The 24,916-nt window shown below is 38.4% G+C and overlaps 1 protein-coding gene across 6 annotated transcripts in view; it reads left to right on the top strand.

The window, feature by feature from the left end:
• Positions 1 to 5,064, top strand: part of fgfr2 (fibroblast growth factor receptor 2) — a 40,616-nt gene extending 35,552 nt beyond the window's left edge. For all 6 annotated transcript variants that reach the window (XM_077495787.1, XM_077495786.1, XM_077495788.1 and 3 more), the window contains 3 exons: positions 852 to 989; positions 1,260 to 1,365; positions 3,528 to 5,064. In XM_077495787.1, coding sequence (XP_077351913.1) covers positions 852 to 989; positions 1,260 to 1,365; positions 3,528 to 3,692 — 409 coding nt within the window. In that variant the 3' untranslated portion in view covers positions 3,693 to 5,064. The remainder of the gene's footprint in view (positions 1 to 851; positions 990 to 1,259; positions 1,366 to 3,527) is intronic.
• Positions 5,065 to 24,916: the final 19,852 nt, after the last annotated feature.

Genomic DNA, 24,916 nt, shown 5'->3' with positions numbered 1-24,916 from the left:
TGGGTTGGTGTCGCAAGATGAAGGACGGCATTGACACGAGAAACATGCGTATGTGACCCGATGTCAATTGCAATAAAACTTTCAGTAATATTGTAAGATTGTTGAAATTGTTGTCCATTCATACAGATTGTGGCTGTCTAAACTCAAGGCTGAATAGATAACACTGGGGAACAATTAAAAAAAAAAAAAAAAATCAGAATAAAATTTTTATGCTGATTAAAACTAAAACTGGTGTGCCAATTTCAAATTTGCTGTCATTTTTCCTAGCACGTAAAATCTTGAGATAAGTAATATTCCACTGTTAGCTGTAGAAAGACTGTAGTAAGAAGAGCTGAATATGATTGGACTCCTCTCTGGCCATATTATAACTTGTTTGTGCAGTCACAATTGAGACAGTGAGGTGTGTGTGCAGCTCCCTATAGCTCAGTGCTAGCAATAAAAGCTAACAGAAAGCTAGCATAGTAGCAATTAAGAGGATTATTAGTGCTGGCTTTTCTATTAGCTTGTAAATTATCCATCCTAGTGTTTTATTTACATACAGACACATTTATTTAATGTATTTTAAGAAAATCGGGATTCTATATACTTGATATGATAGAGAAAAAAAGAAGAAGATCAGTTTTGGATTTCACACCAAAAGGATTGTGGAAAAACAGCCAACAGGCCCAAGTTAACAAAAAATGTGTTTCCCCAGTGTAATTTACCAAAATTCTGAAAAGTGAAACCACTTTAACCCATTTTCAAGCATTTATCTTTATGATCACGATGATGCAATCCGCGTAGTCCAACACATGACGTGAATCTGCTGCGTCACTGTCGTTGATTGCGCCTTTGTTGTTGTCCCTTAACAGGTGGTCGTTTGGGGTGCTGATGTGGGAAATCTTCACCCTAGGGGGCTCCCCATACCCCGGCATTCCTGTGGAAGAGCTCTTCAAACTGCTCAAAGAGGGCCACCGCATGGACAAACCCGGCAACTGCACCAATGAGCTGTAAGAGTCGTTCACGTGTTCAATTCCCAACGAGCACATTGGCCCTCTTATGGCGCGCCATCAGATCCATGACTTGGGACCTGCTCTGTCTCCTCGGTCCATTCTGTCACACAGCTGACACTGGCTGCTGTCAGTGTCTGTCATTCATGAGAGCACAATGGCACTGCTTTGTACGGCTAGCTGAAAATCAGTCAAAACGCAAAGTCAGTGGTAGAGAAATTGTATGAACATTTTATTAATGAAAGCAACGTTTGTCTTTTTGTCTCTCAGCTATATGATGATGAAAGACTGCTGGCACGCCATCTCATCCCATAGACCGACCTTCAAGCAGCTTGTCGAGGATCTGGATCGCATTCTCACCCTCAGCACCAACGAGGTTGGTGCAGCATCGGCGCTTTTCCGCAAAGTTCCTGGAAGAATTCGGGGTGATTTGAAAGCGTACCGCGCGATTGTTCTGCTTTCCTTGCAAATGCAAGTCGACCTTTTGTGAAAATAAAACGGAATAATATGATACATTCCGACACAGCGTAACATGAGTTTTGGTCCAAGCCAAACTGTACGCTCGCCAGGACATGCAAGGTTCAGCAGAATGTTTCTGAAAGCGTTCGGCGTATAATCGGGGTTGCGGGTACAAAGTCGTTTTCGTGACACCTACCAACACGCACACAAAAATTCTATCAAAATTATTTGATCCAAGGCACCATAAATTTGACTGATCATTATGACCGTGCTCTCTATAGCGAAGCCCAGTCCTCTTCCTGTCTTTTGTGGTATCTGCAAGCTGAGCGGAGGAGATGGAAAGCTGTCAAAACCAATATCTGCTCTGGAACTCCGTGAACTCAAGCCAAAAAAAAAAAAAAAAAAAAGCCCAAGTTTCATTTTGAACTTTTGAAATGTAATAAACCCCCCACCCACTCTGCCCTAAACCATTGGCAGATGTGGAGGTCTTGAGGAATGTGAGCCTTCTTCTCCTTTTGAGCTGAGAAAATGGAAGCCAGTGCTCTTTTCTTCAAAACCACAATAAGGCGACTCTCTCGCAAGCAGACCCACCAAAAATTTTCTCATCTTTTGTTGAGATAAATATATATTATGCATCATTTGGCCTTATAAACAAATAAATACATTGAGGATCATTTTTTCCTTGGATATTTCATTGAAGTATTTACAATAAACACATTGATAGATATTTTTTCTAGACCAACATCAGTACAAATACTCAACTCTTGAATAGTTTCCAATACCAAAAACCGATAAGCATCACTCCGCTCTCGGCTGTTTTACTGGATTTTGACTGATTTTGCAAGCCCCACAGAATATTGTAGAAAAACATGAAACCTACCAAAAGAAAGATTTAGAGTCTCTTCTTTCATCATGAAAAAAAGTATAATTCTATCTGTTTCCGTTTTGCAGCAATTAGCATGAGAATATAGCTAAACTTCATCATTATTCATAAATCTGTTTAAAACTGTGGGCAAAACAGCATGTTGCAACATGACCCTGGTTGATCTCTTATATTGTGCTGCCACCTGCTGGCCGTTTTGTAATAACTACCATTGCTTCACCCCCTTCTCTTCAGCTCAGAGGCTGCATCAAAGTCATCTGTATGCTCTAGCATAAAAAAAAAAAAAAAAAAAACAATTTAAAAACGTATAAATACGTCTTTGGGACACTGGTGGTATTTAAAATAGAACGTATTTAGACATTTTTGGGAGCAAAGGAGTTCATGCACATTTTCTATTCTCCTAATTTGTAATGTCTAGTTACTAATTGTAAAATGGGCACAAGAGCATGGCTTATACTAGATACTCGCCCATCACTAGTTGTCATATTGCACTACTTTAAACCTCTTATCATTAGGGCAATTTTGCCAAAAACACCTAAAAAAATGGGCACCCAAAGTAAATTTGAACCAGTTCTTGAACCATTTGGAGTATCAGCATATTTTTTTAATTTATTTATTAAAAAAAAAAAAAAAAAAAAAAACCTATTCAAATCATCTTCACTGATCAGAAACACACCTCTATGGTTTTGGCCATTTTCATACAAGCAGGCAAAACTACCATTTGCCACACCCCTTAAAGGAAACACACAAATACTACAGTAATTACGCTTTATAAAAATGTGATAATTTCTTTACATTTATCCTATTGTGTTTTTAGAAAATACATTGCTATTTTACCTAGGAATGGGCAAGTACCAATACCATATATCAGTATCGGGCCAATACCCAACGTTATTTCTAGATACAGTATCGTACTACAGCCATTTAACGATCAGGAAGTAGGAATTAAAATTGCCATTATTACAAATATACAGGTCTTTCTTTAAAATCCTTTGTCATTGTCTTTTGGAGCAATTGTATGTATCAAAAGTACTAATTGTATCGGTACTTGGTATTGGTGACTACTCCAGAGATGAATATTTGTATTAGTCTGGAAAAAAAGTGGCATCAAACATCCCTAATTTGACCAAATTGAGCATTATTCCCTATGTCCCGCTTGTAAAATACGTCCCAAGCTTTTATGTCTGTGCCAACAGGAGTATCTGGACCTGTGCACCCCCACAGAGCAGTACTCGCCCATCTTCCCGGACACGCGCAGCTCCTGCTCTTCGGGCGATGACTCCGTGTTCTCTCACGAGCCCTTACCGGATGAGCCGTGCCTCCCCAAGTATCAGCACATCAACGGCAACGTCAAAACATGAGGAGCTCTTTACAGAAAACCCAAATCACGCTCAGCAAAGACACCTGCCCTGAAAATCTACCCAGGTTCCTGGCCCGCCCCCTTTTTGTCCATCTGATTTATGGACCCCTTTGGGACCAGATGCACTACATCCTACATGCCCTCGTGTGTTAAGAAGAGGATGGGGGCCCGACACAAGCTGAGCTTTTTTTTTTTCTTCTTAGAATGTATGAACTGACATTCTCAAGGGTCCTTATCGCTCGGTTTTCATATTAACAGAAACTTTTTTTTTCTTTTTTTTTACATTTATATTTGTACACAAAGAGGTTCGGAATGTACAATATTTGGAGACCTCATTCCAGTGGCTGGCATTCCAAGACTTGCATTTTTTTTTCCTGGAGGACTATATGGACCAATATGAACTTTAAAGAAGAGGAGTAAAAATAGGAAAAGGACTAAAGAGACCAAGCGTTGACTAACAAAACCGAGGAAGAGGAAAGCGCACGTAGAAGCTTTCCTGTTTATTTTGTAATATTGATGCCTTTCTTTTTCCACTTCTCTCTACCATTTATTCTAGAGGAAAAAAAAATACACTATAACGTGTAGTTTTGGGTATATTTGTAAATATCTTCAAATATGTATAAATATATATTATATATTTACAATGAATTATTTTTTGTATGGACTCAAAAATAAAAAGGTACTTACCCCACCTTATGCCACTCCCCTCCACCCGGCTTGGAGTAATAGGCAGGTTTGCACACAGCTTTTCCTCACGAAACACATACACATCTAAAAACCTGTCTCACACTCACTCATGGTTCAATATTGGCTTTCAGGGACTGAGGTAGCATGTTAATTTATTGACTTGTGATGTTTGTATTAATGAGTAAGTCTGGAGAAAGAACAAAATCAATATGATGTTATTAATAATGAAGATAATATCTAAATAATCCTTGAAATGTATGCTAATTTAAAAATTATTTCTTTGCAGTAATGGGGGAAAATGGCTTATTTTTAGTGGGTTTGACAGAACCGTGTTTTCTAAGTTTTATATATGAATGTGAATATTAAGTTAAATTTTTGGAAATTTGTACATTTTATAGCAAGCTAATTCCTTTTTTACGTAGACCTTGATGGCATTCTCTATCCAGACCTTTAACCCTTTCTTCGCTTTACTTTTGGAAGTGAAAGTTTTCTGGATTTAGTTGAAAGACACTCTAATTAATTATCTGCTGCCTCTTTTAGATTAAACCTAGAACCCAACCTGACACAATCGAACACTTAAGGAGTATGAAATCAGTGTGGTTTTATTTTGTACTGGACCAACATTAAGCTGTTCCGTTGCAGATGTACCTGTCGCATTTGCAAATAAATCATTAAAACCACATGCACCTTTTGCTCTGAATTTGCTTCTTTTTTTTTCTCTTCTTCTTTTTTTGACCAGTAACAGTGGGTCTAATCAATCTTATAATGATGTCCAAGTGATTTGTTTGATGTTTGAAGATAACTGGGTGGAGAGTGATGACATACACAACAGTAGTAGTTGGTAATTTTTAATAATAACTACAAAAATGATTGTCATTTTCTTTATTTTCAGTAATACAAAATTAGAATTTTATATCTTAACCATGAATATGTATTTAAAATGTATTTTGGGAGCAAATAAATTTGAAAAATTTTGGAAAACTATATTTATAAATCATTATTATATTCATGTATTTCTATTTATACATTAATTATATTTTAGCATTAGAAGGGAAGTCAAGCCAAGAATGTTCTTTACAATAATATGTTGTATGTGCTCCACTATTATAAACAGCATTCTGGTTAAGATTATGTTTGTGAAAAATGAATTGAGCATTTTTTTTCTCCATCTCAGTGGGCGGCCATTTTACTTGCTGTTGACTGAAAATGACATCACAGTAGCCCAGGGCTCAGGTAACGACCAATCACGGCTCAGCTTCAGAAAACAGGTGAGGCATGATTGGTCAGTCCCTGCAATGGATTTTTCTGCTTAACTCATATTCTACAAACAATATTAATAAGCAAGCATGTTTAGACTAGAGGGGCTGCATAGAACATATTGTTAAAAAAATAAAAAATAAAAAAAAAGTTTGATTTCTCCTTCAAAAATTCAATTCCAGTTAATTTAAAAATCTACATACCGGTATTAGTACGCCACTACAGAAACATAAAACACGATTTCACAAATGTTTATGGAATGTTAATTTTGGACAGTTGTAGCCTAAACCTTACATTGGCTCATGTGTTTTCTAAAGCCCACATAAATCTTGTTCCAGATCTCCTTTGTCAACACTATCTTGTGCATGGGAGAAAATGACACATTTTACTCGTATGCTTTGATTCTCTTCTTACTACATGATGTAAGGGAATTTCCACCATTCCTAAGCTTCCGGACAAACTGAAAGGATGGCACGTTTTTCTGTATCCCGTCTGTCTATAAGACCGCACGTCGTATCAAGAGTCTGAATCTCAATTAAGTTGTCTTTTCAGAATGAGTCTGCTGCTTTCAGGAAAATACAACACAACAACAAAGTCAATACAATCAGGTTAGATGGGGAATCCATGCAAGCGGTCAAAGCAATTCCCTTAATGAAGAAAGAACTCATCATTGTCACGATAGTGTAACTGTGTCCTGATCTGCTATCAGACAAAGATCCACTGTTTGGATCTTGGCAGGCTAATGATTCGTCTGATTAGCTGATTGATTCTGTTTTCCTTGTCTTTTTTTTCCATTATCAGAAGAGATTTAATTCTACAGAGTAAGTCTTTGATTTTCTGCATTCATTAAAGTTAATCAAAGCTGATTTATTGGCTAGCCAAGCTAGAGTTGGTAGCACCATCTCTACTGTATGAAGAACAAAAGGCTCATTAACCAGACAACAAGCAATATTTTGCGCCTGGGTATGCTAATGCTCGTCATCTTAGAATAGTTAAACTGTTTTGGTTTTGATCAACATTATGAACAATCATTTTGTTCTAAGTTGTTGTAATATGCACCTTGAGATTATTTTTAGTTTGATGAAGTTACAGTTCTACACAAAATTATGTTTTGTAGGTTTGGTACAGATTTTAGCAAGAAACATGAAGTATAGGTGCTCATATGCTTTCACTGGCCACATAAAATGATGTGGCGGGCTGGATCTTGGACCTTGAGTTTGACAATTTGTAAAGGTTATAAAGGCCAGCAAGTGTGTGCTGCATATGAAGCAAACAAAAAACAACATTCAAATGTGTAAATTGTCAACACTCGCGCATATCTTAAGCCACCATATCACGAGGTGTCATCCCCAAGCATATACAAACGAGTCCCATGTCTTCCACTGGACATGCCTCCTCATGTTGCCGGAAACCTGGAAAGAGCTTGGAGGGAAAATTCCCTCTAAAAGCATTCCTCTTATTCCATTGAATAAGTGAAAGAAAGCAGCTAAAGCCCTTGAGGATTGAAGGATGGGTGGGGAGGCAAAATGTGAAAATGGAGCAAAGTGTCAGGATAAACTACCTTACCCTCATTCAAGTGGGATGTGGGGGGGAAGGCAGCCGGATATCCATCCACACTTGTTAGTGGCAGTGTGAATACATTTATTAGACTGTCTGTCTATTGTGCATCAGGCTAATGGCGCAAACAGGCAGTGTGAGAGAGGTGGCCGGGGCTGGGGGGGGGGGGGGGGGGGGGGGGGGGGGTATAAGGATGAGATTGTTCCATTGGGACAAAAAGCCACTTGATTTGAAGTTGTGTCTGTAAGAGATCACATTATGGGATGTCAGAAATGTGGCATCAAAGATGTTCAGTGGGTAGCCTACAACCATGAACTCACTTGTTTATCTATCTATCTATCTATCTATCTATCTATCTATCTATCTATCTATCTATCTATCTATCTATCTATCTATCTATCTATCTATCTATCTCATATCTAGCTAGCTAGCTAGCTAGCTAATACATCCATCCATCCATTTACCTTGCTCATCACTTTTCCTTCAAAAATAAGGAAATAAGATAAATAAGCTATAGCCAAATTGTCCATTTTGATATTGTGTTGATATGAAAAATAAATGGAAAATATTGGTAGAAGGTATTGAAAGTGTTTGTTTTAGGCGTTAGCTTTGCTGTCTGGATGCCTTGGTGCTGTTTTCCTCCCTGCTCAAATTCCCAAGAAATAGTGAGCAGTGATATTTTTCTTGACCTAATCTGATAAACATTGACCCTCCACGGTCACTCAAAGCCTTAAATTACTTTTTCATTTGAAGAGCTTTTGGCTCCATGTGCTGGCAAGATTAACCTTTGAACCCCAAATATTGGTTTTGTGCGACTTTTGGGGCAGTGGCGGGAATACGTTATTATTACGTATGGTATGGTATTTCGTTGCATATCAATGCTTTGCTCAAGCAAAGTCTCAAAGAATAACTGGTTTATTAAACCTGAGGCCTTCATGGCTAATTTGGCATTTTGGTGGCTAAAGTCATTGTGTTGTTTCTTCCTGTCCTTCATAATCCCCCTCAGTCTCCTTCATCCTTGCCTCATCCTCCCTTGAACAGCCGTCTGGTGGGGCCTTGTGCATTTGCACAAACCTTGGTCCTCTGGAATGTCAACACAAGGCTTTATGTAAAGCCAGAGGAGCCCCTGTCCACTGGAGATAAGACCCCAACAAACCCAAAGAGGGAGACGGAGTGACCTTTAGTATGATGGAGTTAGAGAGAAACTTTCATTTAAGCAAAAGTGCCAAGTGACCATGATACCCCCAACTTAATCCTCTACCCAATACCTGAAACTCATTCACTGGCCAGCAAGCCTAATAGTCTATCATATTTGTGTGACGAGGTTAACCCTAAACAACTTTTAATTTTTTTGTGCCATTTTTGTGTATGTGTTTTCAACATGGGAAATACACACGTCTCCGTCCTGGCTACTCAGTATGAAAATCTCTGATGGGGATGCTAAGGTTATTGTGAAGACTATCACATTTTCTAGCATAGGATGTATATCACACATCCTCTCGGCATCATCTGCTCCTTAAAAGATCCCGTAACTTATACACGTTTGTAAATGTGGAACTGCCAATGTGGAGCAAACATTTTTGACCGGCAAATATGTTCAAAGCAAACGTATTTGCAAAAACGTTTAAAGTATTTGCAAGTATGATCAAACATACTGCTAAATGCTAAGAGCTTTTACATTTTTTCACCATAATAAAACGGGGTATTGACTTGCACATGTGGAAGTTATTTTATTTTATTTGACTTTATTGCATTTGTCCTATATTGTACCAATATTTTTAAAAATTAAAGTAAAAATTGTTTAAACGTAGTTTTTATGATTGTCTGCAGTGCATGATTTCCATTCTGTAATTTTTTCCCATGATGCCATGGCTTGTGCATATGCATAACAAGTGGCATTATGGGATTGAAAAAATAATGTAAAATGTAAATCATGCACTATACACATAGTAATGATAAATTAAAAAAACAAAAACTACAACTTGAACTTATTTGTTTAATGTAGGCCAAATGCTAAAAAATAAATAAATAATTAATAATAAAAAAAAAAAATTACATAGGCATGGACAAGTCAATACTGTCAATACTATGCACTGTGGTGTGGGGGGGAATTCTATGTTTTTAGCATCGCTGGGCTCTCTGATGTTTTTTTTCACCTGCTTTGCCTTTGATATAAGCTTTAAATTGAGCACATTTACAAAAAATGGTAGATTAGGGTGCCATGAGGGTTAAAATCGATTAAAATCGTCATCGTCCTGAATGACTGCAAAAAAAAATGCGCCCATATCGCCCAGCCCTAGTTTTTAGCATTTAGCCTACAGGTACGTACCAACAAAACCTTTAAACTTATTTGCCAGTCAAAAATGTACATTTTATTTTCATTTAGCATCATCACTAGTATTTTACTTATATTTAATCATTAGACTTTTCATCCTTTTTCATTGAACACTTTTGGAGTGTAATCACACTGCACATTTCTCCCTCCACTATTTGCATTAGGTAGCAGATAATCAATGGTTCAACACAAGGTCAGAGTGTGAGGGACGGCTGTGCTTGTGTTTGATTATGCAGTGGGAAGGCACCATGTCTGGTTCTGCATGGAAGGATTACCGAGTCGGCTGGATGTTTGTGTTTGGGACTGCTGTGCATGTGTGAGTAAGGGTGAAGAAGCTTTGTTGGCCTTTGGGATCTTCTAAACATTTGCAGTTGTGGCTAACACGTCCTGCTTTGAGTTCGTTTATAAACTGACTGTACTATGTCTGAAGGTCTGAGGTAAGAGCATTTGGTGTGTAATCATTGGGAAAAGGAAGAGCGAGAATTAAATTGTTTGGAGGAAGATCATAACAATCCAGCCAGCTCTGCCAGGAATAAAAATTAAAAAAATACTGTGTTTACTGCTGTGGTTATGAGTGCTGATCTATTTCGATACATGATGTTTGATACACTGCACTTTCACACAGCATGTTTAACAGGTCTGGGTGTGTCCTATAAATGAGCTTACTCATAATGTTCCCTGCACTGTGCTGCCAATCACAACAGCTTCAGCCTCGCTCCCCTTCGGGTGGCCAGTGATGATGTCATTGTAGTGACAGACATGTATGCGAGTGATGTCTGGCCATGTGTCAATGTGTTGTTTTTTTCTTTTTTTTAATCATATGACAAAACAAAAATAATAATTCATAATTTGGCTAAATGATCAAACTTGTGACTCAAATGGGTTGGGTTAAATAAATGAAAAAAGGTTCGATTTTCAACAGATGGATCGATGCCTCAATACGTCAATCTGAAAGTAAATTATTTTACATTCATAGGTAAAGAGTCTGTCTTCTCCGTTCGCTTCATGTCAGGAGACAGACTGGACTTAAGCGCTCCGGCTGCACTCATACTGTTATGAGTATTGAGTAAACACAGAGTCACGTTAATAAAACAACTCGTAAAAGCAAGGACATCTCATAAATGATGTTTGATTGAAATTGCGCGGGAGAGCAGTTCATCAGAATGGTGCTCCCAGGTGGTGAGTTCAAATTGGTTTACCACTGCACAGCCTGGCATGGTACAACTTTACGTGGCTTGTGATATTTTGGAAATCTTTACCACAGAAAGCCAAAATTAACTCAGTGTGTGGAATGATTTCAATTGCGGCCAAATTGTGTGACCTGCCCGGGGCGCTGGCAACCCGCACGGTGACGATGACTCAAACGAACTGGTTATGATTCATCTCGTTACGAAAGGCAGACGGAAGATTGAGATCCAGGTGAAAACATTAAGATTGATATTGTAGCTGTACTCAGGAGTTTTTAGCGCACAATCTCCTTTCAAGATTGTCGTACTTACCTTTGTGTCAGACTCTTTTCGCAATCCAAATGACAAATGATCCCATGACAATATTATGGTGATAGACAAGATCTTAAACAGGACAGGGCTTGCCTTTTAACCTACATCATTCTTTGCAGCGCACAAAAACTTGACTATATCGTTGTATGGCAGGAAATCTCATTAGGTACCTAAAAATATGCTCTCAACTTCTTTGCCATTCTTTTCCATTTTGAGTTACCTATTTTTTCCCGATACCAGTGAAAAATGTTTTGCTCTTCTCTCTTGTTGGTTGATGACATTTTGGAACCAGGTAAAAGGACACTCACCTGTATGTATTATTCCTTTTCAACTGTCAGTGGTAAGAACGTAATTAAAGAAAAGTATTTTTGAGTGACTTACTGCAATTTCTGGTTCTCCGCTCCAGAACAAAAAGGGCCTTGTCTGACCTGTTCAAGCACGAACAGATACTTAAAGCACTTAATCACTTACTTCAAGTGCTTTTTTTTTTTTTTTAAGTTCTGTTCTACCCGTCCTCAGCGGTTGCTATCACTTGCCATGTTAAAATAAGACAAAGGAGGGTGTGTTCAGGGTGCTGAGGTTGACGTAGTTTGTACATGCACAGAGAGGCTAAACAGTTCAAGTGCGCTACATTGCTGATTCAGGCACTGTGGGAGTATTTGGTTCACTTGCAGGTTAGCGCCTGTCGTCTCTACATTGCACACACACATAGCATACATGCATGTACAGATATTCAACATAAAAGTGGGTGTAAATATCTCTTTTTTTTCTTTTTTTTTTAATCTGATTCACTTGGCAAGTAATGAATGCAGAGGTTGAACCAAAGCAGTGAATACTTTCCATCCCAACCTCCATGAGGTGCTTGGCCCCTAGCTGTGCAGTAAGAGGGAGGCAAAGCAGCAAAGGCCCCTGAAAAGGTGCTTTGTGCTGTTTCATAAGGGCCTGAGGCTTTCGTCTGTCAGAAGTTGTGGTTATAGGCCAGCAGCCAGGCCTTCAGACGCGCTTGCTGGCAGAGACTGAACTATACCATCTGGGGTGACGGCTCCTTCCTGCACGTCTCCGTGAGCTGGCCTACGTTGGTGAAGTCAGACGCACCAACGGGTTGCGAAAAACAAACCTCTGCTGCTTTGCTCTAATTCCGAAGCTTTGGAGCCTCAAGTCTGGGTTTTCGTTCCCAAAGGGAGAATAAAAAGATCCACACCCTCGGATGAGACTACTTCAAGCGACAAAGCTGCAATATCAACAATTGCCAGTGTAATAAACATGAGCAGAAGTTTACATGGCAGTGGTTATGGTTTGTTAGCCGATGAAAAGAAAGGGGAAAAATGGCATTAGATGAGTCACGATCATCAAATATATTTAGAGAAGTCAATAACCCATCTCTCTTACAGAGGCAATGAATTTATTGTATGGCCTTGAGACACTGGAACTCTTCCTGACACTCCTGATTTACCTCTCTTCACTCATTGCACCCCACAGACACAACTGTGACCAAGCCAGTGCTGATATCATAATAATTATAATTATAATTATGGCACCTAAGTAAGTGCATTGACAAATCATGCCCTGGATTGCCCAGAAAGACAAAAAATCAGCATGTCTCTCATGTCTCAACCATTTACTGCCGAGTTGGGAACTGCCTGCATACTGGTTCTGAATACTTGTGCTCCTCAGGGATGTGTGCTGAGATATATCTCATCATTTTTGCCATCGTCACCTCCACCACAACAGGCCTGTTTGCTAATTAGAGTCAGTCTTGACGGAGGAGCGGGGAATTCTAACTGGCTCGTATTTTTCTAAAAACTTTAATCTAAACAATGTGTGATGATGAACTTGTGGAGTACAACAGATTATGATGCATGTTCAGTGATGGCAAACAAAACACCAAAACAGACTGAAAGAAATAGAACACTATACTGCTAAGTTTAAATTAAGTTTCCCCTATGAGTGGTAAGTGAGCGAATTGTAGTGCATTTATTGTGTGAAGGAAAACATTTTAAGCACATTGTATTCATCGGGTAAGTCTCCCTCCCTACCACCTTTCCTGCGACTGAATAAAAATTCCTTTGCCTCTCCAGTACACAGCTTAGCCATGCCAAGCAAAATACGCAGCAAAATCGTTTTATATGAACCTCTGTCACGCACAAACATTTCCAACACTCATTTCTGTTGAATGCTATTATTTTGCATTCTTGAGGCCAAGTTGAAGTGGAAAAGAGTGAACATTAGCGTGAAGAAACTCAAATGAAACGTTAGCATTCTTTGAGGAGACACAATCGCTACTGGATTGACATGGCTTTTTGTTTTTGTTTTAATAGCTTTTAGGCTAGTCGCAAGCTACCTGTGTGTTTTGATGTTTTCACTCTTCTCTAGGGTGACCAGAATTTCACAATTAAAAGGCCGAACGCTAGTTCCTCTGAAAGTCAAATATACAGCGTCGGTGTGGAGGATATTTGTGAGGAAGACATATTACATGCACCGAATCCCATTCGTCAGTGGGGTGGGGAGTTTTGTTGTGCTAGCTAATGCTGAATGCTACCTTGGTTGACTGTTCAACAGCGCTAAACAATTCAATGCACTCCACTGCTTTTGCTCGGCCTTGACAGCTATTGGAAGCTGGCGGTGCCATTTACAATGCGCCGGTCCCGCATTGCAACAAAATGTGCCGCTAGAAAGCTCAGTTTGCACTGAGTCCAACACCAGCGACCCCAGTGACAAGATAGTAGGATTACATTTCCCATGATTCTTAGACACAATAATAAAATAGATTGACTAAATGATAAATACACAAAATAATTGTCTCAGATGTGACAAATATCGTCAGTTTAGATTGCTAATGTGTTCCTATTATCATTAAGACTGTTTTTATTTTTGTTATTGTGATTGATTTGTGACCAGCTAAAAAAGAAACCAAACCGAAGCTAACTTCGTTAGCGCTGCTGTACTGACGTCACCGGCAAGCACAAAGGTGCTTCAATCTAATTTTTTTTTTCACTCTTAAAGTAGCATGCTTTTATATTTTTAGGCTTATTTACGTTTTTACAATTTTAGTCCATAATTTTTGTTATTTTGAACAATTGTAAACCGACATCTGCAGGCGACCCGATACAATCTGGCAGCCTGATCACATTTGGTACCGAGTACCGACACCGGTATGACGGGAAAAAAAAAAAAAAAAAACTTCCAGCAAGAAGATGTGGATGAGAACGAGAACGCAAACGAAATGTCAACGTAAATAGGAAGGAATATAACAGTTAAATTCACTTATAATGGGTTTATCGTATGAATTGCTATGTCAACTGTATGTTTGACATACATATTGCAAAAAACGGGGCACTGGGATGGTACCTGTGCAAGCCTTTGTTTGTTTGTTTTGTTCTCCTCTTCTTGAAATAGTTTCTCTTAAAAAAAAAACAAAAAAAAAAACCTCAATACATGATACAGAATTGGCTTGCCAAGGTACATAAATTGATAAAGACATAGCCTATAATTATATATCACACATTTACTTCTAACAGTAAATGTAGGAGGTCAAATAGCTTCTTTCATGAGACATGCATGTAAACATTCAATCGGGTGCCACAGTCACTAGTCTTCACGAGACCACCCTCAATGACTGTGTCGCCCACCATTCACCTCGTGATTTGGAGTGGGTCAACTTGGTGTGAAGCACTCAAATGGCCCTGTTGTTTACAGTAGTGTTAAGTGCATGCCCCTCCAGGATCGGTCGCAGCCATAATCCCCTCTTCATTCCCACTGAGGCCCCCGAGTGTGTGTAAGTGGACATGGGTGATGGCAGACGGGGAACGGCCCACCAGCCCACCCATCCGTCTCCGCTATGCAGCTTCAAACACGTGTAACGCATGCTTGTACATTCGCTCCCTCATTTGCAATCACATTCTCATTGTTAACAACTAAATTCACAAATACTTGAACAAATGATTTCTTATGCAACACATACATACGATAATGATCGCATTAGGAGGATTTTCCTTTTCGCCCAAAAGAAAGCTGATTGCCTGCATTGTGATTATAAAAGTTTCTTCACTCTCCTTCAAACGACCTCCCCTTTCTCACATTTTTATGTTATGTCACCTTGTAAAGCCTTTACGGTCTTCTCAGGCCTCACGGCTGCCAGCGCAGTGAGCGGGCTTGAGAGCGGTTCAGAACTCAGATGGGAATTAAAAAAACAAAAAAAAAAAAAAAACAAAAAAAAAAAAAACAAAAACACACACACACACAAAAAAACTTTTCTGTAGTAGTACTGGTTTAGTAAGAGGTAAAGAGACATATTATTCATGATTTACAATAGTTGGCAAATTAAAATACCTACAATTGAATACAAAATTATAGCATACTTTACACCACCTATTTTTTTGTTCGGATGAAATTAGCCTGTTTTAAGGTGGTGGTCCTCTCGCCTGCAAATTAACCATTGCCACCACATGCATTGCCACAATGATTATGACAGGGGTGCTATCAAGTTGTGTCATGAGTGCCCCCCCCCCCCCAAAAAATAAATAAAATAAAAATAGTGTAGTTCAGTATCTGCTTGAAAGTGGCAAATCTTAACCCCAACCTTGCTTCCAAATCATGGGCAGAGAAGTTTGAGGTTGGGGCGACTTTACTGTATGTAAATGTGGAGTAAAAAAACAAAACAAAACAAAAACAACAACAACAACAACAACAACAAAAAACATCATTTTTCCTATTATGCCGTAATGAAGGATATTTATTTATTTATTTATTTTGTTTATTTTTTAGCATTTAGTATGTTCAAAAAGTAAGTTTATTTTTAACTTTTAACTATTTTTAACTTAACTGTTTTTACTCCTCACAAGGGTCGCAGGGGTGCTGGAGCCTATCTCAGCTGGCTCTGGGCAGTAGGCGGGGGACACCCTGGACTGGTTGCCAGCCAATTGCAGGGCACACAGAGACGAACAACCATCCACACTCACACGCACACCTCGGGACAATTCAGAGCGCCCAATTAACCTGCCATGCATGTTTTTGGAATGTGGGAGGAGACCGGAGTACCCGGGGAAGACCCACGCAGGCACGGGGAGAACATGCAAACTCCACCCAGGAAGGCCGAAGCCAGGACTCGAACCCGAGTCTTCGGTACTGGGAGGCGGACGTGCTAACCACTAGCCCGTGCATGATTTCCGTTTTTTCCCCATAATAAACGGGGTATTGGTTTGTGCCTGCGCATAACCTGTACGTATGTACATATGTTGGAACGTACTTGCAAATAAGTTCAGTTCGAACGAGTTGGCCAGTCAAAAATGTAAACTCCATATTGGCAGTCCAAGTTCCGTTGCTCCTTCTCGCTCATCATCGACTACGCGATTTGTGTGCTGCCTGTATAATGCCAACAAAAGCCGTCAGTGTGTGGCCTCTCTGAGTTGTTTTCCAACTACGCTTTAAATTGTGCAATTAGTGCCAAAGCAGAGGTTTTACCCTGTACGTCAGTGGCATGAGTAAGTCTTCACTTTATACAGAGCCTCTGGGCGATATCCCTTATAAAAGTGCTGCAACTGTAAAAACACCCCCAATCTGTTTTTATTTGCAAATGGTTGAGTACTTTCATTCCAAGGTTAGGAAGATATTTACTGAAATGTGGTCATTTGTCTATATTTCTGCCATATGCACACAAAACCATTTTTTTATTTTTTTTATTATTATTATTTTTTTTTACAGGTATTGTTTACAGTGTTCAAACCATCTTGTGCCTTCACATGCTAGAATGTTATTTGCAATCATCCCCCCCCCTAGAAAAAAATAAACATAATGAATATGCAAACACTTGTGCAAATAGTGTATTGCACAACCAAGGAAGCAAATGTTGCTTGTTTGTCTTTACACATATCAACAAACAAATAACATGATGTGCATCAACACTGAGAGCACAGAATAATTAAACTCCATCCAATCAAACAACACACCATAATTTGCAAAATTCATACAAGCACTTCCGATAATGAATGCTTTAGTATGTCTTTAGTCAGGCATAAACTCTTATTATGGAGGACCAAAACTGCCAAAATGTAAAATATATAAATTACTAAATAAATAAATTACTAAATAAATAAATAAATAAATAAATAATTGACTAAAAGTGAAAATAAAAAAATAAATATAAAAAAATATAATTCGTAAATAAATATATATGGAAATAAATCTGTTTTTATTTTCACTTTTTGTCATTTATTTGTTTATTTAGTCATTTATTTATTTAGACATGTATAAAAAAATATAATTCGGAAATAAATATATATGGAAATAAATCTGTTTTTATTTTCACTTTTTGTCATTTATTTGTTTATTTAGTCATTTATTTATTTAGACGTATTTATTTAGTCATTTATTTATTTATTTAGTCATTTATTTATCTATTTATTTAGTCATTTATTTAGTTATTTAGTCATTTATTTATCTATTTATTTATTTGGTCATTTATTTATTGTTTAATTTGGCAGTTTTGTTCCTCCATATCTTATGAATCAATTTGCAGTTCAGATTCACTGAAGATTGAAATCTTTTGTGGAGACAAATGCTCCTTCTCCACTAACGCAATTAGACCCCGTTTAATGATCATAATGATCTCATCGATCACGGAGGAGGTGAATTTCAATTTGTGCTGGCCACATCTGACTGAGTGAATCTGATGGAGCCTTAACAGTGCATTAAGTTAATGCTGCTCTTTGGATACTGGATGATTGCACTTTCATTTAAAAAAAAAAAAAAAAAAAAAAAAGTCCTTCCAAACAATTTGCCTCTATGACTGATGACACGATGCCGTTCTGAAGTTTGTAAATTGTTTTTGATGAATTGTCAACAACACCAATACAAGGAAACACATTTGATATCTTTCATATGAGGCGACTATACCGTGTTTTTATTTTGGTATTTCTCAGGCCATTGCAGCCTCGGTGTGTACGTGTGTGAGTGTAGTGTGAATGCTTTCCTTTGTGGCACGCGCTCCAGGTTGTGTTCTTGCAGGATATTTACGATGGAGGATGTTTGGTTTTCCTCTGGCTCACGGGCAAGAAAAGTTGCAAAATATCTGTCAGCAATAAAATAGAGCAGAATGTTGTGTTAACACACACTCATGCATAAAGAAACATATGCGCACATGAGAATTATTTTTGGTGGAGGGTTAATAAGTTTTCTGCTGCATTCACAGACACACCATGTGTTTTTTTTTTTAAGTTATTAAAAATAGCCACAGAAGTTTTACTTTATCAGATCATTCGCCATGGCTGCTTCAATCAAAAGACGATCTTATTTAAATTAGTTATAAATGTTATTTAATGATAAAAATAAATACAAATAAATGCGACCACCAATGAAATTTAATTCGATTTGTAATATTGGAATCAGTGGAAGAAAATCCTGTAACCCATAGAGGTTGTTCTTGTTTCTGGAGGCTGGGCAAAGGCGGGTTACAAAAAGATTCAAGTTTCTGACGTTTGCTGGCATCTTCCCTGCTAAATGAAGCAAACACGGCAGGACAGGATTTCAAGCTCGTCTCTTTTTATTCAACTCTCTCTTTTTTCAAACGAGGCTTGCTCGGTTGCACCTCTCTCTCTCTCTTGTACACATGACATTAAATATGGGCTGATTGATACCAAGTAAATACTGGTACCAATATCGCCGATACAGATACCAAGTACTTTTAGGTTTATAAAATATGATTTTAAATCCTTTGTCCTATTAAATATTTAAAAAAAAACAATTTTTTTCATTCAAATGAGTTCTCCGCAATATCCATCTGGTAAAGAACGCATGCAACCAACCCGAATGGAACGTCTTTTTGTGTGTTGCATTTACTAACACTTGGACATAAGAGTGCTAAACAGAATGGGCAACACCGGAAACCACAAACACTTAGTTCGTTACAATACAATATCAAAATTAATAATTCACAAAACAAATATTAGTCAGTTGCAAGTAAATAAAAATACTCATTGTCAAACAAAACATGTGTTACAATACTAAGTTGACATAGGAAGGCCAGAGCTGAGATTCTAACACAGAACCTCACAACTGCGAAGCAGACATGCCAACCATTTGGGCTATTTATAATGTAATATTATAAGATTGTACATTGTCATGAGAATTGTTGGACAAATGCCAACAGATGTTTGTTTTTTTTTTGTTTTTTTTTTAGCTTTATTTCGCTTTTGTTAAATTTAGATTAAAAAAAAAAAAAAAAGGCCTTCATTTTGAGACTTCCCCCCATGTGTACAAGCTGGATGGAATCCATTGGAGTGGAATATTTGTTGGTTTGTGGCTGTAGACGCATGCAGGAATGCTGACCTGCACTGAAATCATGTGCAGCATTTGGTTAAATGTGAGCCCAGGAAGGCTACTTAAACATTTTAATGGGCCTTTTGGAACCAGTGGTAAACCCCAGCACAGCACACCTCCCTCTCCCAAACATAGGCAGCGTCTCCCCTATGTGGCGTACAGTAAAATTATGGCCTAATTAAGTTGGGGGTCGAAGTGGCGGGCGGGGTGCTTGGATTTCAGGGTCTAACTGCTGCTCTTGGCGCGATGCTATCTGCTCTGGTTCAGGGGAGCTCAGTGAAACATTTCTTCACCACCCCCCTGCCTCGCCTCTGACAATCTATGGAGGCAGACTTGTTGGTGCCATTACGTCCGAAAACCAGTAATGGCCTGAAAAGAGAATAATGAGCTCTTTAATATAAAATGAGCTGCTGTGGCACAGAGCGAGTTTAAATTCCCTGCAAAATGGCACTTAAATTTGTCAGCGTCTATAATTCTTTTTGAAATCTCATAGTGGCTTAATTTCAGCAGAATATTTGTTGAGTGTTTTGTGCCCTTGCAGTATGCGATAAATAAATGGAAAGAAACCAAATGGACACTTTTAGAGCGTTTAGCCTGCAGCTGTGTTACAAAGTTGACTGTATTTATATTTTTAAGAGTTTAGGCAACAATTGTTTCAACATTTCCACCCCCCGCCAGTGGGTGTTGTTCCACAACCCCAAACAAATCAGTTCATTTGCGACAGCGTCATGATGGATTACAAACGTTGTCTGTAGTTTGTCAGGAGGTGGACAAGACGAATGAGAGCCAAACAGGATGAACACAACGAACAACGCACTACTGACCATATGGTGGCACTTGACTGAACTCTGTCAGCATTTTAATGTTTCATTTCATATATGCCTTCTTAAGAAAGGGATATGGCAATTGGGATATGTGCAGTGGATAAATATTTACCAGCCTGATAAACAAGTGAGATTAATGAGGAACAGAGTTGGAATTGTTGGTGCAACTCGCTTCATGAAAGGTGTTTATTTAAGTTGATGTAATTGTGTCCTGTTCTTTTCCGCTAGGGCAAGTATCATCCAAAGTGTTGCAACATTTTGAAACTCAACTGACATCCCGTTTAATTTCCAGACTGAAAGCCGAGTACATGTCAAATTATCTTCGGGATACCAACAAGTGGAGGTCCGATGAACCTGGAGGTGCCGTATATGAGGTTCGTGTTAAGTTACCAAGTGGATGATTCGCCACTCAGCTAACAGCAGGTTGATTCATTGTGGGGGTAAAAGGTGATCAATGGTCCATTGCATCAGATAAGCACCTGGCTTGGTGGCTGGAGAGATCACCTGACAGGGCTCCAATGTAAACAAAGCGGTCTTGGAGTCACCCAGTGGTGTTCGAAAAAAACTTTGTGAGGCGAGCGCACAAGTTGGACACGGGTCAGCAGGACTACGCAGGCAATATTAGGTCATTAGCATAAAAAGAAAGTGGTTGATAGATGATGTGATATTGATCCCGCTGTGGGTATGTCAAGACACAAGTGTTGCATTATGGGGGAGAGGCAGACCTTGTTTGGCAGTATTGTTGACGGATGATTAGGATAATCGTTTACAGATTGGCGGCAGACAGGCAGGAACTTGCCAGTGAGATTCAGCACCTGCTGTGATTAGTGCTTCATATTAGGGCGCAGAACAACCATCAACACCACCCACTACACAATGTCTAATTTAAAATACAGAGATGAAAAAATTTGTTGTGAAGCACTTATCCATGTCTCTTGACAATTGTACTATGTTACTATGGCATTCATAGCACAAATCAAGCTACATTACTTTCTAAGCTATATAGCATGGTATTGGCAACACATATGCTCTAAACAGGAAGTAAATACTTTCAATTCTAAGCAACATCTACAATATAGCTGGCAAGCTATTGGGAACTTCTGTATACATAATGCTTTGAAGGCACCTAAGTAACATATTGAATATAGCTGCAGCTTATAGCTAGCTATTGGTAACTTATCGACACTTGTGCTTAAGCACGCAAACCTACTGAAAAATTAACGCATGAACAATACAAAATACTTTTTCTTCCATTAAATTCTTCGACAAAAGTTGTTTTTAAATCATTTTAATTTTCTGCTCTATTGTTTTTCAACAGTCTTACGGCTTTTAATCATCTTGTGGTTATTGGCGTAAAGGAGTTCTGTGTAAAACTGGCTACTTGTAGTATGTGTAGCGCAAAAGTGAGGGAAAATGAGGGAAAGTGTAACCCGCAGCCTGAACAAACTCCCCGTTCTTTGGTATACCGACTGGGATGCAAACAAACTCAGCTCACATGCCGTGCGTTTAGCAATTGAGATATGATCTCATTTACAAGAGTACTTTCTGATGGGCTGTAACTTTAAACACTCTTTCAGTGAATATAGGTATGTGTGTGCGCGCGCGCGTGCATGAAGAAAACAAAAAAAAATTCCATTGTGGGTTCCTGTGTTTACAGTCTTTCCATATGTACTGCTGCCATGGCATATTTCTACTTATAAATGTGAAGTCATTTCACTTTTCACATTCTTCTTTAAAGTGGAAGTCAATCTCAAACATTTCTTGACAATAATATACAGGACTGTCTCAAAAAAATTTGAATATTGTGATAAAGTCCATTATTTTCTGTAATGCAATTAAATAAGCAAAAATTCTGGATTCATTACAAATCAACTGAAATTGTTTTAATATTGCTGATTTTTTAACTAAAAAAAAATGCCATAATCATCTATATTAAAACAATTTCAGTTGATTTGTAATGAATCCAGAATGTGTAGTATTTCTGCTTAAAAATGCTTTAATTGCATTACAGAAAATAATGGACTTTATCACAATATTCAAATTTTCTGAGACAGTCTTGTATGTGACCTCACTAGTCTAAACATGACATCCTGATTAATATTACAAATGTGGAATATGAGTTATGCAGCAAAATCCAGCCAATTAGAGCTCACCTGTTTTCTGAAGCTGCACTGTGATTGGTTGTTACTTGAGACCTGAGCAACATTGATGTCATCTTCAGGCGACAGCAAGTGGCAAAATGGCCGTCCCCTGAGATGGAAACAAACGGCTGGATTTTGCTTCATAACTATATTCAACAAATGTAATATTAATCAGAATACCATATTTAGACTCGTGGGGCTGAATAGAAGATATTATTGTTTAAAAAAAAGAGGTTGACTTCCCCTTTAACTTTATTTTTTCAATACAGAGCATTTTAATACTGCAATTAATCAATCCTCTATTGTTTGAAAACAAACAACACTACTACATCCTTTGCATTGAACTTCATGGTTATCATGGGCTTGCCGGAAGACATTGGTGCCATGGTGTGGCCTCACTTTGCATTCCTCTGTATTATGTCTTTTGTGCCCTAAGGCAGATACAGGATATCTCCGCGCTCACTGACAATAACATATCTCACAACGTCCCGGCGTGCGCTAACACGTGAACTTGAAATTTTGTACCCTCATGTGACGACTGAACTCACAAAGCCAAAGAGATGGTGACCATATGTGAGAGGTCAGAAAGGGAAGAAGCGCTAATGAAGACAAAGAGTGGAAGGTGCCAGTCAACATAGAAACGTGAGCTTTCGTCTTGATAAAGAGATGTCAGCTGGAATGAGTTAAGTAAAAGCAACAATGACCTGATTGGAAGAATTTTATTTTATTTTTTTGCAACTTCGCCACCTTTAGACATTCCTGAATATCCTGCCAGTTTTGCCTCAGTGAAAACCCTAATTTTTGGGATTTTTGCTTTGTCTTAAAAAGCACATTAATTCATCTGGACACTTAGCGCTATGGAAGAGATAATAATAACACCCATCGTCACCGATGTGATGTCCTCTTCTGGAACAAAGAAGCAAACAGGCAGAGACACTTTTTTTTTTTTTTTGAATGGCAGCACAGTGATACATGAATGCCAAATGCTTCTGTGAGTCAGTGTCCTGGTCCATGGGGTTAGGTAACATTAAATGACCCAAGTCTGATATATACCAGTTGACAAAAACAAAAGTACAGATACAAATACGCTGCATTCAGCGCAGTGGGCCTCCCTTGTATGTATGACAGTATGAGTCAAGGGAATCTCGATGATGATATTAACAGAGCACAGGAAGGGAAAGGGGAACAGTTTGGGAAAGAAAAGCTGGTGAGGAAGAAAGGCAGAAGAGGATTTTTGCTGACCTGTACTGCACAGAAGATCATTGTCACTCAGAGGTGATGTCAGGAGACTGTGCGCTCCTTTATTGACTACTGACGAGAGATCGACTCGATTAAGGTGGTGTCAAACTTAATTGCACAGGGGGCCAAAACTCAAAGCACACGAACAGTTAAGTGAGCATTTTTTTTGTGTGAATTTAAACAGAGAAGATACAATAAATAATATTCAAATTCATTTACCAAATTATTCAAATTCAAAATTTGTACATGCTGCAAAATAAATAAATAAATAAATAAATAAATAAAAAGGATTTTTACCAAAAGTTGAAAGAATAAATAAAACCTTTTAATTTTCTTTTCTGTTCTGATCTGGATGCTTGTTGATGTTTCTCAGTTTCTCAGGTAGGCAGGTGTTTATCAGTGAGATGACACCTATCGTGATGTTTTAATCATTTGTGTCTTGGTTTGATATTTGCTTTTGTCAGGGTTCTAGTTTGGAGTGGGTTTTGCGTTTGTCATCATGTTCCTTTAAGTTTCTGTTGTGATCTGTTATGTTCTGCTTTCCTTGTGTGTCTCAGATTGTCTCGTCAAGTATTGTCCTGCCCACCTGTGTTTACCTGACTTTTTCGTCAGAGAATCCTCTGCCATTTGTGTCCTGCCCAGCTGTGTCTCGTTGTATCAATTAAGTGTATTCAGTTTCTTGTCTCCATGCTGTCCGCGTTGATTCATTGTTGTTTTCTTCATGTCATGCTACCCGTTTTTGCCCTGAAGTTCCCTCCACGTTTTGCCTTGCTTGTTTCTTTGGGATGTCGTTGTTTTCTCAGCCAGATCCTCTACCCTCTGAACCATAACAGCAATGGAAACGTCTGTAGGTCCAACTGCCTAAATGGAACGTATCCACACACTGCAAGTTTCCCAAGAAACTGTTTTAGCTGCAAAGAACGTCATATTTTCATCTCTTTTCACTTATTTAAAAAGGCCAGCTGTTCAAATAGTGTAGTGTACTTTTTGTTGTGGCAACAGCTATTATAGAAGCATTTCATATTACTTCACAACCTTCATGATTGATTTAGCCTATTTTGATTTTTTACGATAGTTGACTACAAGTCATGATCTTAAAAAAAAAAAAAAAAAACCTCCCACAAAAATGTCACATGAGACTGTATATTCTTCATTTTAAATGGTGGAAAACTAATAAAAAGCGCAGTATATGGCATCCTTCTCAACACAGGTTGAGTCATTTTACCACCTTCAGATTGAACAATGAAGGTGTTTCTAAAATAGAGGATTTATTTGCCACAATAAAAAAAAAAAAGCTTCTATAGCCTCTGGGTTAGAAAACGCGTTGGTGGTAGTGTTCACCTTCACACCTGCAATATCTGCTGAGCACTTCA

Source organism: Festucalex cinctus, chromosome 14, assembly GCF_051991245.1.
Source record: "Festucalex cinctus isolate MCC-2025b chromosome 14, RoL_Fcin_1.0, whole genome shotgun sequence".
Taxonomy (NCBI): domain Eukaryota; kingdom Metazoa; phylum Chordata; class Actinopteri; order Syngnathiformes; family Syngnathidae; genus Festucalex; species Festucalex cinctus.
This window is presented reverse-complemented; position numbering and strand designations above follow the sequence as displayed.